This window comes from Amphiprion ocellaris, chromosome 18, assembly GCF_022539595.1.
Source record: "Amphiprion ocellaris isolate individual 3 ecotype Okinawa chromosome 18, ASM2253959v1, whole genome shotgun sequence".
Taxonomy (NCBI): domain Eukaryota; kingdom Metazoa; phylum Chordata; class Actinopteri; family Pomacentridae; genus Amphiprion; species Amphiprion ocellaris.
This window is the reverse complement of record NC_072783.1, coordinates 21,884,511-21,905,887: the sequence shown is the minus strand read 5'-3', so window position 1 is coordinate 21,905,887 and position 21,377 is coordinate 21,884,511. Positions and strand designations below refer to the sequence as shown.

The window sequence follows — 21,377 nt, the reverse complement described above, 5'->3', positions numbered from 1 at the left end:
GAACTCCCACATGGTGTTTAAAACTAAATTAAGTCCATCATGGCCTGCAGAGACACTGGAGCATAGAGCAATTATAATACAACATGGCTGATAAACATTTAACATGTTGCAAGATGCTTCTGTTATGGCTGTGGATTGCTTTCATTTTGTCTGTGCACCTATGTGTAATCACCATGTGTGGTTCAGTGTTGGTCGGGGCAGCGCTGGCATACCAAGTCACAGGTGATGTTGTATTTGACAAGAATGGCACTACATATCCACCATCACAATCACCTCTCCACAGACACAGAACCGTACTGTTGAAGTACCGTACATCCATCATTGTACCACTTATTCTGAGTAGAGTCTAAGTGGGAGCTGGAGCCTGTTCCACTGCAACATGGCTGAGTACACCTGAACAGGTCACTGGTCTGTCACAGTGCTGACAAAGACTGAGAGACAATCTCACATCTAGAGGCTACTTTTAACAGAGTTACAAAGTAAATATGCTTTGGTCCAGACTATAAACTTCATGTAAAATGTGTTGGGAAATATGACGAAATTCAAGAAGGGCTCAGTTTCTGGTCAGCGATGAAAGGTGATTGTTTTACTGTTGAAATGACAGTATATACTTTTTGTGTTCACTCTTTAACCATCTTATTTTCCATTCTTCTCTATTTAGTAGCTTGTGACTCAGCTGTAAGGCCCTGAATGTCACTAATCTGTATTATGCAAGTAAAACTGGAGTGACTGATAGCAGTGGTGAACACTTTGCAAACAGCAATATGCATTTTATGTTACACAGCTTGCTACATACAAGTAGACACAAGCATATAGTCTCATAAGCTACAGTATGTGGTCAGAAGTTGGTTGCAGGTCTACAACGGGTTGAGACTGTGCACTTGTACTCAACACTGAAACAGAATTGTTGACGTGAATGCATATTCAAGGGCACCACCATCCCAAATGTCAGTTACTGTATCTGGCCTTGTGAATACTGCTCTTGGCTTTTTGAGGTGGCAGCAGCAGGGTAAATGTAGATTCTTACTATACATTTTAACATCTGCAGTTCAGTTTACCAATACTGCACTGACTGGTGCAGAGTTGTAGTCCGACCATTGACAACTGATACCAAACACACATTTACATGTAGGCGCACAAACCTAACCAATCCACAGACAAATGTCTTGACCATGCTACATATTTATCAATCATATGAGTGCTCTAAGCCACACTGTTTCTTCAAAGTCTGAACGGTAAAACTGTATTCGACCTCTAGACATCACTTGGATGTCAGTTCTAAAAGATGTTTGGCAAAACTATAAAACTTGCGTCGAAATTTCAAGTCCTTGTGATATGCAATCATTAAGTGGCGTTCCTGATCTGTTTGTCTGTGTGCATACCTTTGCTTTAAGCTCATCATTGAAGTGGGGGTCATTGAACTCAACGAAGCGGAAGAACAGGGCACGTTTCTGGGAAATGGAGTAGTTCTTGGGAATATCCTCCTCCATATACTCCTTCAGGAAGGTCATGTTGCACAAGAAGCGACCTGTAAAGGCCCGCAGCAGCTGGAACAGCAGCTCGATCTCGGAGTAGTTTCGCCTTTTGAGAAGACAGGGGGTCAATCAGTTCAGTGCACAGATAGAAAGAGATATGCCAACAACGAGAGTGTGCCGTGCGCAACAGAACTTTCAAATAATCTAAAGTACCAACTAATCTAACTCTGATAATTAGCCAGTTTTACACATTTTTGAAACAGAACTTTGTTTATCAAAAGAAGGTTGACTGAACACATACATTCTAAAATTACTGGCTGGAGTGGTTGGGGGTTAATTGCAAGGTCTGAAATAAACATCTGCTAAGTGCCTAGCACACCAAGTTTGTTAGCACGTTCTCAGTGCTCAGACAGAGAGGTGCGGTGAGAAGGTCATTCATGATTGGAATGTCATTTAGTTAAACTTAGAAACTGCACTAACTTTAAAAATTTGCATTATTAGCTTGTAGTGCTTACACTACTTAATAACTCAAAACGGTCCTCAAAGGGTCACTTAAGTCATCAAGTTTTACACTGATGGTAGCACTGTTCAGAGTAATGACTAGCCCAAAAACTCATCTACCACAGTCGTTTGGAAGAGTATACGGTCTCTTATCAGGCCCCAAACAACAAATTCATATCAAATATCTATTTTCAGGTACAGCTTATCCACTAGTAACTCAGGTTTTCTTCTCATTACGAACTGAGTAAGTCTACATACTTGCAGTAGCTTAGCAAACAATAGGCCAGCAGTTTGGGCTCCTTCCAGTTCGTGGCAGCCATGTTGTCTTTGCGATGTCTCTCCTGGAAGGCTTCACTGACCCAGACTCGCCTCAGCTGACTGACCAAGGAGTGCTGTCCTGCCAGCCAACCCTCATCATTCTTAACGATGATGCTAATAATCTGAACAGATGGGAAGAAGAAAAAAGGTTAAGTTAGGTTAGGACAAATGATGGAATTAATAACAGTTAAGCAGTACTAAGATTTGGATGAAGGACCACATTAGACATGCACACATCTGACTGGCAAAGACATGTCAATGTGTACTAAGTGTGGTTTTGGGTGTAGGAGTATACCTTATGGAACTCAATGGAAATGTGCAAACCTTGATAGCCTGAAACTGCAAATCCAGTCTAGCTGTGGTGGTCGAGGGAGATCCAGGTCGAACAGTTGCTGCAGTACCAGCAGGAACAAGCAGGGGGACGAAGCGGTTGGGATTAGAGGCCAGTACGTCTCTTAGTGGCTTGGCATCTTTGTGTTTCAAGAAACTCTGCATATGAACACATGCACAACATCACATATAGTGAAACTAGAGAAATCTGTGTTCACGGCACTGAATCAACAACTGCACATAACACATTTTAAGAAATATGATATGGAATGATTAAGAAAATTAGGAAATTTTACTGAGAGTCATCCATCTCAATTTGGTATTAACAGGACCGCTGAGCCTCGAAACACCAAATATATCCCTGATTACAGCCCATTACAGAGGCAGCAAAAAAGCAAAATGCTTTTTTAATGGCAAATATGTCCATGAAAAGACTGAAGGGGCTGCTACTTAGAGCTGCGATTGTCTGACCATGAACATGCGGCTCCACTGGGGGTCGTTGAGCGTAGCCTCCATCATAAACAGCTCCACCGTCTGAGATGGGTGACGTGTCAGGAACTTGATCAAAGGCTCCCTGAATGGACTGCCGGCCTGGTGTGAGACAAAACAAGAGCAGAGAAGGAAAAGCAAAGGAAGCTGTCAGAAAAATCAAAGCTGAGAATGACTTCACAAAAGCAAATGCAGACTTAGACTATCACGTTCTTGTGAAAATTCAGTCATTAACACTGTAATTTATACCATACAGATTTAGTAAAGTTGTCCCAGATTCAGATAAGTAATATCTTGAGTTGATGAAGTGTTTAGAATTTAATGTAACGATTGTCGATTTCACCTATAAAATGCCAATGGCTGTTTTATCAAGCTGTAACATTGTTTAAAACACAACAATGGTCATTTCCTCATCTCTACCATTGTAACAACTAACTAAAACCAACATCTACTTTTCTTGCCTCAATCTCCCTACTACACACTACTTACAACGGCTCAACTAACACAACATTAAGTAACCAAAAAAGCACAAGTCTAATTTCTGACACATCTAAATTGTTATGTTAATAAAAAACAACTAAAGCCTCTATTTTCTTGAATCACTGTTTGGGCAGTGCTTTAGGATTTCACTGCTAATCCTCCTGCAGCTTTAATTGTCTGCATGACAATGATGGATTTTCAACACTACTTATAATGCAAGACAGTCCATCTAAAGAGTGGAGTTGGGTGTATTACCTCTATGAGCATGGCTCTCTCCGTCTTCATGACTACCTCCAGCAGAGGTTTGACTAGAGTCTGAGGTGCAGCGGGGATCAGGTGGAAAAGGTTAATGATGGCGGAACAGATCTTCATCTCCTACAGAAAGATTCAGAGAAAGACAACAGAGGGAACAAGGGAGTGGATGAAATTCATGGACAGATGAGTTAGACACAGACATAATTTCTGATAGACAGTCTTGATGGACAGCCACTGTGGAAAGACGAGGATGAATCTTGGTCAAACGACTGCGATTATTAGGTAGTTAGGTGCAGATAACAACACTCACATGAGCTCTTGGATTACATTTGCAAAGGGTAAAAACAAATACAGGACAGAAAGCATGGTCATTTTTCATAAACTTTGGGTTATCAGCATCTTGGAAGAGCAAAAGTCAGAGGAAAAACAGGAGAACTGGACATATCTAAACAGTCAAAATGTGAGGTTAGACCAAAGCTGAGATGACAGTAATACTTCTGAAGATGACCACAGACACATGGAGACAGAAATACAGGGCAACTCCACCACTACCACGACATTGGTTCAGTTCACCAGCACGACATTGGTTCAAACTAAGTTTCAATCACTGACAGAGTCACCAACAGAGGGCGCAACACCAGGTCACATCTCACCTCAACGCCCTCCAACGCAGGCTGTACCAGAACGGGAGACAATGATCAGAGTCAGCAGAACAGTATGTGTGCATTTTTGTGTGGCTGTGTGTTGTCTGTCTTTGTTCCATATGGAAGGTGAGCAGATAAGACAGGGTGATAATGGACAAGCAGACAGCAGCAACCTTTACAAGTGACCTCAGGAACAACTTTTCTCGGGATTCAATGAATCAAGAGGCTGGGGCTGAATTGGAATGTAAACTGAGTAATACAGAATCAATGGTATTTGGAGGAAAACCCTGATACCAAGTCAGAAAGAGACATTTTTTGGCATTGTGATTAAACCATTCCAGTCAGATTAGTTCTCATTTTTCTGTCATACATACTTCTTTCTCCTCTTCACTCAGTATTCCACTCTGCATTCTCCTCCTGTCAAAACACTCTCATGTCAACATGTCTTCAGACCATCTACCTCGGCCCTGCCTCATCCCTCCTTCCCCAGTTTTTGTCTTTATCAGGCTTAGCTAATTGACTCCATGACCCTGGCTCTACTGTCACTGCCAGCCTTGCTGTCAACAGGCACAAAGACCACAATTTGGAGGGCGGGAAAGACAAAGGCCCAATTTGCATCTAATTAAACACACCATTTTGAGATGGGTCAGGATGAACTCACATGAAGAGAGGGGAGCAAAAAATTGCTTTATTTCTATGAGGGAGAGGCAGCTGTTTTTTCCCCTCTCTCACCTTTTCTCTGCCTTTACAAGGTTATCTGTCGAGGAGATAATGAGGAGACGCAGTGCTGGGCCCACCACCGCCTGCCTGGCGCCTAATTAATCATTGATTGTAATATGGGCACTCACAATTCATCTGGGAGGAGGCCACACAGAGAAGGTGTTGACTACATGTGACTATGGCTTTGTGAATATAAGGAGCAATTTCTCTCCCCCTTCAGTGAATGCTATTTGATTCGGGTAGCCCACATCAACTGAACAAAAACAGTGAGAGCAGACAGTCATATTGACCTGGCCATGAACGCTTTTACACTGCATTCAAGCAGGATTTCAAGTAAAGCAGACAAAAGAAAGAGGACACATCTACATTCTGTAAATGACAAAAGACTCACATTTGTATTAAATTTTTCAGTGTGAAAGGTGTTATGTATGAAATGTGTCTACTTACACTGCCATCACTGCGCTGGCCACCTTTGTGTGTTATAACAACTACCTCCATCCACTTCCGCAGGTGTTGCTGCGAAACAGAGAGGCAGAGAAATAAGACATGAGAACATGGCAGATATTCACTCAAGAGATACAAGTAATAAATAAGCAAATGTTCAATATTTCAACTTTCTGCTGAAAAGCTTTGCTTAGTTATAAAAATATGATCATATGGCAGACAATAACATGCTTCTCACTGTACATTCACCTACATGAGTCCTGCTGGCTTTGTCGCCTAAAAAAGTTTCAGCCTATTACACAGCTGCTAGAAGTTTACTGTTGTGTCCTGGCTAGTATTTCACTTTGATACATTTTTTTTGAAATATTAGATATTGAAGTACAACAAAAACCACTAACTGACCACTGTAAGCAGATCTTATTAGACTGCAAACAGAATACTTCAACATAAGTATTTTGAATCATATTAATCTGCAAAATTGAAAGCAATTTTTAAAGTTTAAAAAATATCCAAAAACTCAGTTAGTAAATAGTTACAGCTGAATCTCTGGCACTAAGCTGCCAGTTTTAAGCTGTGGTTGTCATGGCGATGCCTTAATAAATGCTGTGCTGTCAGGTGCAGAATAAAAGATAAGCAAATGTTTTAAGATGAGATGGAGAGTAACAACGAGTCTGAAGTTTCTCACCATCATCTGGTCACAGAACTTGTCATTGAAGGAGTTTGGGAAAAGCCGTGTGACGGAGGTTAGACGGTTCACCACGTTGAGCGTCAGGCTGCGGTAGTCACCCAGCATCATCAGTAAAGGCCGCATGTGAGTGTGGATCTGGTCCACCTCAATAGTGGCACCTTCCAGGAACTGTGACAGCGTAAAGGGGAAACATTAGCATGTACAATCCAATTTTAAAATTTCTTCAGTATTGTTAAAATTCCTGAAACGAAAACTGTACATAGAACAAAAAAGAGTTTTGATAGTGGTGTAGCAAAGTTGTTGAAACTAGTTTGCTCTGATGTAATCAAGATTGCTTCTCCCCAAAGCGTGAAACAACACCATTTTAATTTCCCCTCCACAATTTTTTTTTCTTCCCCCAAACACAAGACCCGGCCTTGTCTGGTTTTCTTGCACCGGTAACTGCTCACTACCCCTTGTGTCTCCATTTAAGAACTAAGGCCACTCAAATGAGGCCATGGTGAGCTATAAACAAGCACACATGCCAACCAAACACTGATGACGCACACCCACAGCCTCACACAGACGGGGAGGGGGATGATGCATGGCAGCCACATTCATTTTCCTCTCAGCGCTGAGAACAAACACTCCATCCTGTATCGATCTGGCCATGGCAACGCTCATTAGTGCTAGCAGGGCGGAGATGAAAGAATGGAGAGAACAGAAAATGGCAAGGGAAAAATAAAGAAAAAAAATATCACAGGATCGTGAAAAGGAGTGACAGTGGTGAAAAAAGGAAAGAAAATTAAGGACACGGAAATGGAAAGCAAAATAAAGTAATAAAGAGCTTTGAGTAGATTGATAGAGGCTAAGATGGTATGGATACTTTGATGAATAGAGGCAGAGCTGGTTCAGGGAGAGTGTGATAAAGCAGAGGGAGGTCCACATGAAGATAAGTGGGAGGGGAAATGGTATGAGGGGAGGATTAACAAAGAACTTCTAAGATGGCAAATGACATGAGTGATACAGATAAAACACTAAGGGCGAAGCAAAGGAGGGGACAATGGAAAACAAGATAATGAAAAACTATACTTAAACAAATAGAAAAATCAAAAGGTGCGAAAAGATTGGATTTGGAAAAGATTTAAAGGGTGCGACCAAATCTACTTGTCGAATCTTGTGGTGAATAGACTAATCCAGATTTAGAAAGGTTGTGTCTGCAGGTCTCAGCTTAGATTTTGCTCCAGGGGAGTGGAAGCAAGTGACATAACAAAAGTATGCGCTTTCTAATGGATGAAGTAATATAAATAAATGAATTCCAAATCAATTAAAAAACACAAAGCGCTCACTTCTTAGAAATGTCTGTTCAATAACCAAAACAGGCCAGAGAAGATTGATAAAGCTGACTGATTTAAGGGGCAGAAACTATTTAAACTACATAATTTTTCTGAATGACTTAATGTCATCAATAACAAAGCAAACCCAAAAGGATGAGAGAATTCACACTGACCTTCCTCATGCATGCCTCGCCCGCTTCCTGCAGTTCATTGTTGGTGGAGTTGAGGGCTTTGAACAGAGCAGCAATGATCTTTTCTCTGGACTGTGGCAAGTAGTTACAGGCTGCAAGGGCATCTAAGTAGGATAAAGAATATTAACAACATTCATCACTTCCTTTTTGATAGAAGAAAAAGAGAGCAAAAAGTCAGATCTTCCCCAGAGATAAGGTTGCGGACTATACTTTAAGGTATTTAGCCAATGGCTTCACCCAGAGCACCTAGTAATGAAGTCAAAGGAAAAGCATTACTAGCCAACTACATCACAAGAAAGAAATAGTGGTGGACTGTTGGGCCAACTTACTGAGGGCAGCAATGCGTAGAGGAACCAGGGAGGGAAGGCTCTTATAACACGGCAGCTTCATCAGAGCTGCATCCTCTGCCTCGCACAGGTTCAACAGCTAGACAGAAGGAAATAAACAAATAACAAAGGTCAATGAAAAAAAACACAGTCAGAGGTCAACAGATCAATAATCTAAAACTAGATCAAAGCATCGTCACTGTTTAATATGATTTCTCTTAAACGCATGTTTAATACAAAGATGCAGAATGGCTAAATATGTGCTCATACAAAACATAAAAGCTACTTCTTTTTTTAACCACCAATACGGAAAGTTAATTTTCTCAGTGAAGATCAGTTCTACATCTTGCATACCTCTGTGTAAAAGACCTTGTGCTCCATGACATTGAGGTCCATTGTGAAGAGACGTGGCTGCAGGGTGGTGCAGAAGGTGTTGCCCTCCATCAGGCCGATTTGGGCATTGGCAGGCTGGTGACGAAGCAGGTGTTTCTTAGGGGGAACCATATCTTGCAAAACCTGAAGAGAGAAAAATAAAAGAAAAAGATTGAAACAGGGGCCTCATATCGTCACATTACATTTATATTTTTGCCATTAAGCTGGCACTCTTCTCCAGCGCACTTAGAGTGCAAAGATGAAATTATTATTCACCAACTGTGTCCACCCTCTTCTGGATGAAGAAATCACTTACTGATAAAAAAAGAAATATTGCAGCTTTGAATATAAAACTGAGATACTGACAAGGTTTCAAACCGGGGTAATGGGACACAATTTTCAGTATTCACAATTTAATATACTTTATTGGTGTGAATATCATATTAATAATATTGCTAAGGCACCAAGATGGTATAATAGAAAAAATGAAAAAGAAAAAAAATAGAACACTTAATAATATAACCAAATAATTGTGTCCAAGCTCATACAACAAGTGCATTTTTAGTGTCTAGCACAATAATACATCATCACATCCATTTAAAGACAACTTTTTAGTCTTTCACCTCTTTGTGCGGCTCCATGATGACAGTAACACTCTTGCCAGTGACCTGGGCAAGCACCTGCAACGAGTGCATGGCCTGCTTTCTAACAGTGGAATTGGGGGAGGTGACCTCGCGGACCAGGTCATGGGTAACCATGTGGAAAGATTTGTCCTGGGCAGCCAGTAGCTCTTCAGTCTTTTCTTCATCTTTCAGTGGAGTGGCACAGCGCACCAGCAACTGCTCCAGGGTGGTCTTCGCCATGGCTACTGCTCCATTTGACACCTGTGTGAAAATCAATAAGATAATGAGTGTAATGCCTTAGCAGGACAGGAGCAGTGCTATGACAGGACAGAGAAACTGTTACAGCACACCTGCAGCAAAAATGTCAGCAGAAGTCAACTAAAGATGAAAAGTAGGGAAAGTTTTGCACAAATAATTATGCTTATAAACAGAAGTGTGTGAGCAATACATTTACTTCTTTTGAAATAAATTGCCAAGTAATAGATTGTGCACACATTTGCTCCCACCTCTCCTGTGAGGTCCATCATGACAAAGAGCAGGGCTTTGAGAAAGGTGAGCTGGTTCTGGAGCACCCAGATCAGAGGCAGTCTCTCCATCAAGAACTTGATGGACACGACACCACCAAGCTTGGCATACCAGGCCTGCTCATAGCAGCAGGCGCAAAGACGCTCCACGATGTAGGAGAACAAGGGCAGCTGGCATGCCTGGGGTTGTGGATGACAGCATGATTCCCATTTAAAAGTCATACATGTATGAAATCATAAACTAAACACAGGGTAATTATGAAATGACAAAAATGTACAGAATATTATCACGTGTAGCAGATGTTCAGTTCAAATTTCAATTGCGCTGTAAAAAGGTGTGATCGATATGTCAGAATATTTGTTTCCAGAAGGTTGATCTAGCACAAAATCGAGCAAGAAAAACTCTCTTAATGGTCTTAATGGCAGTTTTCAACAGATTTGCAGAACAAATGCAGCACCAATGTCAGACTGACAAATAAGTGAACCCTCCAACACCCTCCTCTCACTGACTTACCCTCTCCTTGGAGCCAAGGATGATGCTGGCCACATCAAAGATGACGGCCAGGGCCACTTCTCCAATCTTACACAGCTCCTTCTCCTCGTAGGCCATACAGATAGCTATGGCATCAATCAGAACCAGTGGATCCATGCCCTTTGAGCCGTTCTCCTCACTGTGGAACATGGCTGTGCTTGGCTGGCTGCCCAGCTGGTAGCACGGCAGCAGAAAAGGACCTGGGTTGAAGGAGCAGGACAAATTGAAAAGAATTACATGTAATGTTATACACAAATGTTACTATAGACCCTGAGATGTTACTACAGTTTTCTGCTATAAGAACCTATAAATTTCTATTTTATGTTGTGTCACAGAGAGAATTAAAAAGCTGGACTTCTAATGAAATTAGAGAAAGAAAAAAATTGGAAAGAGACTAATTTTCTTGAGCAGCTGGGAATAAATGCCAGAGCAAAAAATAATAATATTAGATGTAGTGAGTACGAAGAGCAACCAGTCCCTTACCACACTGCTGGGCCACAGCGACCATGGTATAATGGCGAATCAGGCTGGCTACGAAGGGCAGTGCGCTGGGCCTCAGGTCCTTTATCACAGCAGACATGAATGCCCCAGTCAGGGCCTGTTCAAATGTTCTGCGAGCAGGCGTGTCCTGCGCCTTATATCGGTGAGAGATGATGACATTGGGGATCCACTTCTCAGCAAAACTAACAGGGGGAGAAAACCACACGATTAATGAGATGACTACATACTAACTAGGACAACAAATTAACATGTGGTAGTGGCACTGGCAGTGAAATGTTAATGAAGATAGAAGCCCAAAAATCATTTAATGGTTTGTGCTCAGCCCATTCACACAACTCGCAGTATTTGAAAATAGGGATCCACGTCTATTGCCTTTCTGTCGTGCCCATACTTTTAATTCTCTCTGTCCTTAAATGTTCTGTCTCCTCTTTGTTCATTCTGCCTTTCTATTCCTCTTCCTTCATTTTTGTCCCCTGTTGGTATTTTTGTTATTTACTGCCGCTGAAGGCAACTAGGCCGTGGTGTGATTGAGCAGCTGTTTTCTCCATGCTTGAGCTTGTGTTTTATAATGCCACACGCCAGGGGCAGACCTGATGGATCGCTTCATTTTATTATTGCCATTTAAAAAACTGCTCTTTGGAGGGGGAGGGGAGAGGGAGTGGTGGGGAGGTGCAGTAGGGGGGCATGCAGGATGGAGAAAGTGGTGGGTGGCATGGTCAACAGAATGTCAGATCAATTGCCTTTCACTCATTCAGGAGCATGCCACTCGTAGCTGCTCCATTCTGCCAATTTGGCATTTCATGAATTGCTCTATGTGTCTTTTTTCTTTTTCTGTTTTAACAGTGACGAGGTACTGAGGCAGAGAGAGAGATAGTTGGAAGATGATGAAGGGAGGCAGAGAGGGAGGAAAAAAGCAGACAAACTCTTTCAAGAGAAAAAGAACACTGCAAATCGAGATGTCTGAAGAGGCGGCAGGCACAGCCCCCTTGATCATAACTGACACACTTCATTATCCCCATGTGCACAACAATGTATTTGTGTGCATGTGTGTGTTAGCACATAATGATAGGAGAGTGTAAGGGGCATAGTGTAGTATAAACAGACAGGGGAAAGTCAATTAGGCCCTGCCCGGGGATCAATGATGGTAATGTGACTAACCCACCCGACAACCACCCCGTTTCCTGTTCGTCTGTTCATGTATGCCTTTCTGCCTTTCAGTGAAGCCTGCCAGAAGGTGGGTGGCCCGCAAACGTGTAATTAGCAATATTCGCTCTTGAGAGGGAATTGATGAAGCAGCGTGTAGCAAAGATGTGATACAGAAGTTAGAAAGCAGGACACGTAAGCAGGTAGCAAGGCAGGAAGAAGTGATGGGGATAGGGGATGATGTGTATACGGACCTGGTGGGGAGGGTGGATTAGGAGAGGGCAACACAGAAAAAGGTGTGGCAAGAGTAGAGGCCAAGGTCAAGTTGAGTCAATTAAAGATAGAACCAGGGGAGTGATTGATCAGAGGCTTAACTGTGTCAGGACTCAAATGCAAACACATTAGATACATCCTCATCAACTCCTATCAACTGGGAAGACTAACGTTTAACATATGGCCAATTCAGACTCCATGGTTTGAAGAACACAAAGAAATACAACACTGTGGCTAAGAAAACGCACAGATAATTATCATTTTGGCAGTGTAACTGCAGAATGACACAAACATACCAGTGCATTATGGCTGTAATAAACAATTACTTTCACTGACGATTAATCTGTCCTCTTTTTTCCTTGAATAATTGTTTAGTTAGTTTGGTCTATAACATGTCTGGAAAGGATTTTAAAAAATGTCAAAGTTGTGAGCCGAACATGACATCTTCAACTGTCTTGTTTTGTCCACAACCTGAAGATAATCATTTTACTGTCATAGAGGAGGACAGAGAACAGAAAGTATACAAATTTAAGAACCCAGAGTAAAAGCATTTTTAAATTTTTTCCTTACAGAGTCAAAACAATTAATCTATTACTAAAACAGTTGGCAATTAATTTGATATTTCACAACTTTCACAGCTCTGAAACGCACAAGTACAAATTCTCACAACAACGTAGGCATCTTACATGGGCTACAGCATGGATTTTGTGTAGATATAATGCAGGAGTAAAAATCTAGTATTAAGAAGTAATCCACAGTAGCACATAATGCAAAAAAAAAACCATTAAAATCTGTCAGGTCATGGTAGCTACATTAATTCTAGATATTTAATTATCCACTGAAAAAAGACAATACTTCCTGAACCTAAAAGAACAACACACAACACACCAAACCCAAACCCAGAATGTTTACTCACTTAGGATGAGACAGAAGCTGGTAGAGAGCGTGCTTGTTGTCATCCAGACTGGTCATTGCCACCAGGAAACACTTAATGACCTCCCAGGCCTGTCGTCTGTAGTACGGCTCGGTGTTAGCACTCTTCAGGCAGTCCAGGGCTGTCTCTATTGCCTTAGAGGAAACACAGCGTGGACATCAAAATCTTAACCATTGTTTTGTTGTTGTTGTTGTTTTTTTTTTTTTTTTTTTTTTATTAAATAAAAAAACTATAAAGAAAAATGCCAATACTCTCACATTTTTAATATGGGAATTATATTGCATATTCAATATATGTCATTAATTGCCAGAAGTAACGCAAAGTGCCATCTGGTCGAGCAAAGGTCATTATCATCTCTACATTATGGGCTGACAAGCCACAGCAGCCAGGCGCTTAAAAGGGAGAAAATGAACTAATTAATGCCAGTCAGAACAGAGAGTGGAAGACGAGGAGGAATGCAACAATTGAGGGAGGATGAGAGAAGATGAGGGTACCGCATAATTGAACTGTAGACCTGTCAGTACATTAGGATATCAGAATATTTCCGTACTGGGGCTCAAGTACTGTAATACTTGTAGTTAGAGATACATTTAAAGTGTTAAAAATATTTTGGATAGAAAAGTTGAAAGAAAGAACTTTATCCATAGGCCATTAAAGAGTATGGACTTAAAGGGGAACATTTCTGAAAAGGTCAGTAAAAAAAAAGATACAGGAGGTAAAAGGGAATTGGAACAGCTTCAAAGGCAAAAGAAGAGAATAGAAAAGATATGCAGCTCAAATCCCATGTGAGTGTTTTTACACGATGTACTACCTTCAAGTTATTCACATCACTGTTATTTGATCTCTTTGTCTACCTTACAGCACTTCAAGCTGTCTTTCCCTAATGTGCCAACTAACCGTATGGCTGCTGCTAGAGATTCGTGCCTTTAGCCTGTGCATGTGGGTGTTCAGCATGTGAAAACGTGTGGGTTTGTCTGTGTGTTGCCCATGCCCATGATGATGGCAAACACACAGACTGATAGCCAAGAAGAAGCAGCAGCCATTAGTGAGAGTAAATAATGCCGTCAAGGTGGCTCACACTAGATTGATGATTACTGACTGGGGATGAGGAGGAGAAACAAGAGATGAATTTAATTACCTGGAGGACACACACACATCTCCTCACTCACTTTCTCTCTCACACACACAAACCTGTGACAAAGATATATTGCTCTCAGTGGAGAACAATAATGAGGAATATCAAGCTCTTTTATGTTTAATTCTCTCTTTCGAAGTAAAATACAAAGATAAAAAGGGAAAGAAAGAGCATTTAAACTGGTTTTCGGCAGTGTTAGCAAGTCAAAGCATTCCAAAACTTGGACAAAATAGAGGCTGTTATGCACATCATTATATCTCACCTTCTCCATCGGTAGCTGTATGGACGCTTTGCAGTCAGTGAATTCGGCCTTGATGCTGGGCCCTTGGACCTCTGTCACCACATAATGTAGTCTCTGAGACTCCTTCAACATCTTCCTATTGCTGCCTCCGAATTTTCCCAACACCCGGTAAGCCACATGGGAGATGCTTTCTGCAGGATTACGGAGGGTACGCCACAAGGCCTGGGGCACAGTGTAAGAAGGAGATAAGTAAGTTTTAGTCTTGAAAAGGGAAGGTAGTTACATCGATCACTGCAAATCTCTACAAGAACAGCTCATCATTGTCAAAACTGTAATGTCTAAAGTCACTACCTGTCAGATATCAGCAAAAAGTTAGCTGGAAGAATCACTTTAAATTAGCAGCAATGTTTACAGAACTGCAGTTATAAACCAAGTTAAGGTGCAGGTGTGAACGGTCCAACAGTGTTTTCATACAGAGGCAGGTGAGTCATCTTGCTCCAGTGTCTGAAATTACTGCTATGCCTTCTATCACCACTAGAGGGCAGAGAAGCTAACTGGTTGAGAATGATTAATTGATTTACTTGCTATCTAAAAACCCTATATAATTTTTTAAATTTTTGTCAATACATTAAAAACTCAAATGGGCTGCATATTAATTGATCATTATTATTAAAACAACCCCCCACCTGCATGAGTTCAGCTCTCACAGGCTGAATGTGGTCGTAGAGGAAATCAGGCTGCAGGTTGTCCACACACAGCTCCAGGGTACGAAGGCCCTGACTGACCAGAGTCTGAGAGCCGTTGAGGGCAGACACCAGAGGATCCATTAGCATCGGCAGGTAGGGCAGCAAGGAGCTCAGACGCACTGGCACGGTCAAACACAACTCCACAAACAGGTCCTTCATGTGCTGCTTGTGAAGACCACTCTGCAGCATGTTCAGACCTAATGGGAAAAGGAGATTGGAAATTTGGTGTGAATGGAAGAACTACAGGGGGGTCTACTTTTCCGTACTTGACTTATGTTCATTTCAGAGTAAGGTTTTGTGAATTCTTACCTTGCAGCAAGTTAGGTAGAAGGGGTAGGAACTCCTGGTAAAGAAGGTCATGGCTGCCTCCGCCAATGGAGCGGAAAAGAGCCCTGAGAAGCAAGAAGTAGTTGTACGGTTCCTTGGCTGACTGGGCCAGCTCCATAGAGCTGTTCACTATCTTGTGGAGGTGTGGCTGAGGAAAGGATAGTCAACACTGTAAAGAAAGGCAAAGGCACAAAAAAGATGTGACCTTACAAAAGAATAACAAAAAAAAAATATTTACCTTGAGCATCTGCTCATTCTCAGCAGCAAAGAGTGACACTGAGCCAAAGACTAGCTTGAAGAGCTTGAGGTAGAGGTTTGAGAGCTCAACATTGGAGCCCATCTCTGGCAGTCTTTCAAGAAGATACTCTACTAGGATGGTGGCAAATAGAGCAGATGTTGACAGGTTGGCCAGGAAAGAATTGGCCACAATCTAGAAAACAACAAAAGAAATGGTGTTTGAGCGCAAGTGATGAAGCGACACAAAAATCATACAACTTTAACTGCTATGTATGTACTCTATCACCCCTGATACAAATCTAATATTGATACATTTATTGTTTATAGAATTAGCATGCACCTGCAATGCATAGTTCTTGGAGATCCTCTCCACCATGTATGGCACAGTGGTCTGGAAAATCTCCTTAAAGGTGAGGGGGTTCATCATGGTGAAGACACCAGCAAAGTGCTCGAGAACCTCTTTCTCCTCCTTCATGCGCACAGTCTGGCAGTTGGCCACTCTGATATACGTTTGTTGATTATTGGCAACCTGCACCTGGACAGGAGAGACATGAGAGCTGTTACAGTGTTTTGTTTACAGATTCTATGCTATCTGAGTCATTTCTTACTTATCTTTTCTCATTTTTGTTTAACAAGCTTTCTAAAATCTATGCCTACCAGAGTGTATTAAAAACTCTATTGCAAAAACCCTAGAGGTACAGTTTTTGTTTGTTCTTGGGTTGTACCTGGTAGATGTCCAAGGCCTGCATAGCATATTTGACCAGCTTAATGTAGATTTGGGTCTCCTTTGGCTGGAGCTGCTTGTTAGGGATAAATTGAGCTTCTGAAAGCAAACAACACAAAAATTAAACATTGCATGCAGATAAGTCCAAATTTTGACAAAGTCCCCTAATAAAATGACTAGTAAAGATGTGTTTTTACACTGGTCACATTTATAGATGTTTTCTAAGTGTCTAATAGTACAGCAGGGATAAATGTGGGTGATCCTAGTTAAAATGTATTTGGTTTTAAGAGGTGTCACCTGTACATTAAATGAATAAGAAAATCGATTTTTGAAATTTTGATTTATCCTGCCTTTAGTGTTTCCTCATTCCATGTATATATGATAGCATTTCCTCAATTCCCTAACTCCTGTTTTTATCAGTGCTTCATTTAGAATATGTTATGTTAATAAACTTGTGTCAGTGTTCTATTGTGCACTTTGTGTAACATACTTTTTTTTTTTTTTGGAAAACTGCTGTACAAATAAATTCAGACTGATAAACTAAATGTGTTTTTGTGTCCTCTCACCTCCAGGGGCTTTGCAAGATGTGATGCCCCAAGTAATTGTCTTCACTCCACAAACCAGAGTCTTGACTAAGCTGCGGCAGTCTGAAACCTGAAACGTCTGTTTGTCTTCCTTTTCACCAGGTCGGTCAAAGGGTGTTGCTGGTGGTGCAGGTGCTGCTGCGACAGGAGTAGGAGGAGCAGGTGGTGGAAGGGCAGGGGTGGTGGATGGAGTGGGTGTGGCTGGTACCCCAGGTAATGCCCCTGAGTCGACTACACCCATCTCTGACTGAGGTTTGCACTTCTTGAATATGGAGACAAGTTGGTAGCGAGCAATGGTGTGAAACTTCAGCACAAAGACCTGGGTAAAAGGACAAGGACAATGGGGAAAAAAGTCAACATCTTTTCATTTACATCTAAAAATACATAAATGTATTTTCAACTCATCCTAGATCTGTGCTGCCAACCTCCAGCATCCTCATCAGGATGTCCCGTCCATTGCCGTTCTCCTGTTCTGATTTTGAGCGGATACAGTCCACCAGGTTGAGTAGCAGCTTACAGGACATGGTCTGAATGTTGCTGGGAAGCGACTCGTCATCTATGTTCTTGGCGAAGAGCTGCACAGCTAGTGATAAATCTGTCAGGGGCAAGTTCTGACGAACATGGTGTACCAAGTCGGCTAGTGTGCTGTAAGCCAAAGGTCTGGAAAGAAAGACAGATATGTAGCTGTGACATTTCGAGCAGAATTATAATCATATATCGTTACTGACTGAATATAAGCAAAAACTGAAAAGACTGTGCTTCAGTGAACCAACATTTTCTAAAAGGCAGAAATCAGGGAATCTGTAGACACGAATAGCTTCACAGAGATGGAAAGTAGCTTTGGGATAATGGAGAAAGGGAGAGAGAAGGTGAGCTGATGAGTGACACTGATAGTCCTGCCAGATTTCATCCAACTGCCCTGTTTCCTATGTAATACTAATGTGAAATGACAGCTATTTTGTTGATGAGGTGAGCTAGTTTGGCAACTGAGGAGGGTCAAGGATGTTTTAAAATCGAACAGAGGGAGGATGTGCAGGCAGCATGCCCTCTGGAGATGTGGGGGTACATGACAACTTGACAGTGCGATCTGTGCTGCAGTGTTGCATTCAGCTTCCCAGAGAATTTCTGCAGCACTGAGAACTGCCTGATTAATATGCTAGGACACCTAACCTGCACCTGGCTGAGAAATCATCCATGAGAGAAAGAGACGGCACTGACACCAAGGATTTCTAATGATCGTGAGTACACTTACAAAGAACTTACCTAAGAGTCTCTCGAGCGGTGTAGCCAGAACCAATCAGGATGGATTCATCAAAAAGTTTGTCCATACACGGGATAAACTCTAGAACACAAAAAAGAAATATATATATGTTAACATAAAGGATTCAAAGATGTTAGGTGTGCCTCAGAGCATAGCTGATGGATGAAAAAAAAGTCTGAAATTTGAACCTTTATTAGAAATAAGATCTATTAGATTTATATATTCAATCTGAATACAAAACAAAATCTGCTTGGTTTGTGATATAGCTGTTGCACTGTGGACCTCTACACAGTGACACCCATAGAATAAACCATGTGGTTAGATCATTTCCTCAGTTTTCTGCAACTATACAGTGTCAAATCTCTTTCAGAAAATAAGCTAAATCACTGAAAATGTTCTGAGCCACAGAAGCAGAAGTAACTTGCAGTATAACTGAGAAAAATTACCCAAAATGTGACATTGTCTAAAGATTTCACTGATGGATGGGTGAGCTTTTATTCCATTTCATTCACTCTCACTTCCACCTCTCAGTCACCAAATCAAAATGAGGTTCTACAGCTACAGTTTGACAGCTAATAAAAATGTTATTTCAGAAGCGTGAAATGTCAAAAGTGAAGTGTGTCTTAGAAAGAATTCAAACTGCTAATGTTTTGACCAGGAAAAAAAAACACATTAAACTTCAATTAGCCTCAAAGTTTCTTGAGCTTCTGGTGTTGAGAAAAAAAGCTGACATGCATTGTGGAAAAAACCTTGAGCTGGTACAACAGAAAAATGCAATCACCCTTCTCATTATACCATGTAACATTAGTTTAAATGCATCTGTGTGCGAGTGCGTTAGTGTTTGTGCATATACATACGGCTGCGTAGGTCAGTTGTGAGGATGTGTTTGGCTGCTATGAGCAGTTCCTTGCGGAGGTGAGCAGTCTCAGAGGGGCAGTTGGACAGCAGCTGCAGCATGCCCTTTACCATCTGTTGAGAGTACTTCCCTACCAGGTCCTAACAGGGAGGAAAAACACTAAATATGACAACTGATCGGGCTGCACAGTGGTGTAGTGGTTAGCACTTTTGCCTTGCAGCTAGAAGATCCCTGCTTCACGTCCCGGCTTTCCCGGGATCTTTCTGCATGGAGTTTGCATGTTCTCCCTGTGCATGCGTGGGTTTTCTCCGGATACTCCGGCTTCCTCCCACAGTCCAAAAATATGCTGAGGTTAATTGATTACTCTAAATTGTCCGTAGGTGTGAATGTGAGAGTGATTGTTTGTCTTTGTATGTAGCCCTGCGACAGACTGGCGACCTGTCTAGGGTGTCCCCTGCCTTCGCCCGAGTCAGCTGGGATAGGCTCCAGCCCCCCCCGCGACCCTAATGAGGATCAAGCGGTGTATAGATAATGGATGGATGGATGGATGACAACTGATCATGATTTTTTTTTTTTTTTAAAAATAACTGTATTCCGAGGCTAGCTGTGTACCTTAAAAAAAACGCATTTATTTATTTACATCTATCTTTCATTTTAATTGAATCAGACAGTGTGTATGTAACAGAAAAAACAATAGTGTACTGCTACAACTAATAGAATTTTTCTTGGTGGGTTAAAAGTTCTATGGTTTTATCACAGTTTTTTCATGTCTGCACCAATTGGCAGAGTTTTTATGCTCTTTTACACCATTTCTGATAATGTTCATTTACAGAGTCGGTATACCAGGAGACTGCTTCAGAAGAACCTATTTGTACCATTAAGTCTTGTTTAGTGTGAAAAACTTAAAGTCTTAATTTAATTTAATGAAAGTAATTTTTATCTGTATTCTTCCGAATTTTAGTGTTTTCATATTCAAATTATATTACACTGCTTCCTGCCAATCACCTAACACCCACAAACACAAATGATATCCACAAAAAAACCTTCAAAATGTGTCTGCTTGATTCACTTGATGAGCACACAAAGATGCAAATGAAATGCTGTCGGTTTCAAATGACAACTATTTTTTCTTTAAGGCAAGATGACTCATTTGAGCCATTCACTGGTAGGGGCTGATACAACACCTCACTATCAGCGTACCTGGTAGATTCGGATGATGTAAGCCAGAAATGATAGAGTCTTGATCTGGGCAGCAATGAAGTCCGCATACAACTCCTTGTTATACAGCTTGTGTTGCCTACAGAGGAAACAATTCACATATAAAAACCACTTAGCCCCATCAAAAACATTAATAATGTTGTACACCTGCAGCAGAGGCAGTTACAGAGGTTGTAATTGTGGGTGTACATGCTGGAGTCAATTCTGTATGGGTGACTTGTTTGTTTGCATCACAGCTGTTACTGAATGCAGAAGAAACTCTCTCTATACCTGCCAGAGACTATTGAGGTATTTTTTCTAAATTAACTTTGCTCCATTTCCCTGCTATTTGGAATGCTTAACACCCCCACCCCCCCACCAAGAGGTTTCACCTCCTGCTTGGCCAATTTCTACAATTTTAACTTCACCAAATGGATTTCAACCCTGGCTTTAGCAGGCAAAGTGCTGAGCAACACTATCAACAAACTTAGTGCAAAAAAAATACATTATTCTCTTAAACATGCCCAAACCCCTTTAAAAGGCTGTACAGTAAAAAGGAAATTTGTTTAAGGCACACTCAAACTCCTATCTGAAAGAAACTTACACAGCTCACATACATTAAAGCATGCACTGACACACAGATGCTTTTTACCTTGCCTGCGGAGACACCTGCAGCATGATGGTGTTCATGATGAGGGGTACAAACTCTGACACCACATTGTGTATGTTCAACTTATACAGCTGTAGGGGAAGAGCAAACATAAACTTTCAGTGAATAAGAAAACTAATTTTGATACACATAATATATATACAAATTTCTACTCCAATTGTCAAAAACTGCAGACGGGTAATATGTTAATAAATGGCAAGTTAACTTCCATCTCCAAGGAGGAGCAGCATTTTAAACCAAACCTTCTAATTCAGTTTTGTATGTGTTTGTATGTGTCCTTGGTGTTTACATCTGAAGTTTCACACATTCAATTTAACATA

General features: G+C 41.3%; 1 protein-coding gene across 2 annotated transcripts in view; it reads right to left on the bottom strand.

Annotated features, from left to right (window-relative positions):
• trrap (transformation/transcription domain-associated protein) overlaps positions 1-21,377 on the bottom strand; it is an 87,347-nt gene that overhangs the window by 61,145 nt on the left and 4,825 nt on the right. The window contains exons 10-37 of one of the 2 annotated variants that reach the window (XM_055004647.1): positions 21,040-21,128; positions 20,391-20,487; positions 19,192-19,330; positions 18,337-18,415; positions 17,499-17,733; positions 17,056-17,392; positions 16,491-16,588; positions 16,106-16,300; positions 15,767-15,958; positions 15,511-15,676; positions 15,142-15,398; positions 14,477-14,677; positions 13,062-13,213; positions 10,712-10,911; positions 10,211-10,428; positions 9,679-9,876; positions 9,173-9,433; positions 8,532-8,693; positions 8,181-8,277; positions 7,834-7,955; positions 6,342-6,512; positions 5,660-5,728; positions 4,502-4,522; positions 3,849-3,968; positions 3,096-3,215; positions 2,619-2,783; positions 2,235-2,416; positions 1,383-1,581 (exon numbers count right to left, since the gene is read on the bottom strand). In XM_055004647.1, the coding sequence (XP_054860622.1) occupies positions 1,383-1,581; positions 2,235-2,416; positions 2,619-2,783; positions 3,096-3,215; positions 3,849-3,968; positions 4,502-4,522; positions 5,660-5,728; positions 6,342-6,512; positions 7,834-7,955; positions 8,181-8,277; positions 8,532-8,693; positions 9,173-9,433; positions 9,679-9,876; positions 10,211-10,428; positions 10,712-10,911; positions 13,062-13,213; positions 14,477-14,677; positions 15,142-15,398; positions 15,511-15,676; positions 15,767-15,958; positions 16,106-16,300; positions 16,491-16,588; positions 17,056-17,392; positions 17,499-17,733; positions 18,337-18,415; positions 19,192-19,330; positions 20,391-20,487; positions 21,040-21,128 (4,542 nt within the window). The remainder of the gene's footprint in view (positions 1-1,382; positions 1,582-2,234; positions 2,417-2,618; positions 2,784-3,095; positions 3,216-3,848; positions 3,969-4,501; positions 4,523-5,659; positions 5,729-6,341; positions 6,513-7,833; positions 7,956-8,180; positions 8,278-8,531; positions 8,694-9,172; positions 9,434-9,678; positions 9,877-10,210; positions 10,429-10,711; positions 10,912-13,061; positions 13,214-14,476; positions 14,678-15,141; positions 15,399-15,510; positions 15,677-15,766; positions 15,959-16,105; positions 16,301-16,490; positions 16,589-17,055; positions 17,393-17,498; positions 17,734-18,336; positions 18,416-19,191; positions 19,331-20,390; positions 20,488-21,039; positions 21,129-21,377) is intronic. The other variant, XM_055004648.1, reaches the window with a different exon arrangement.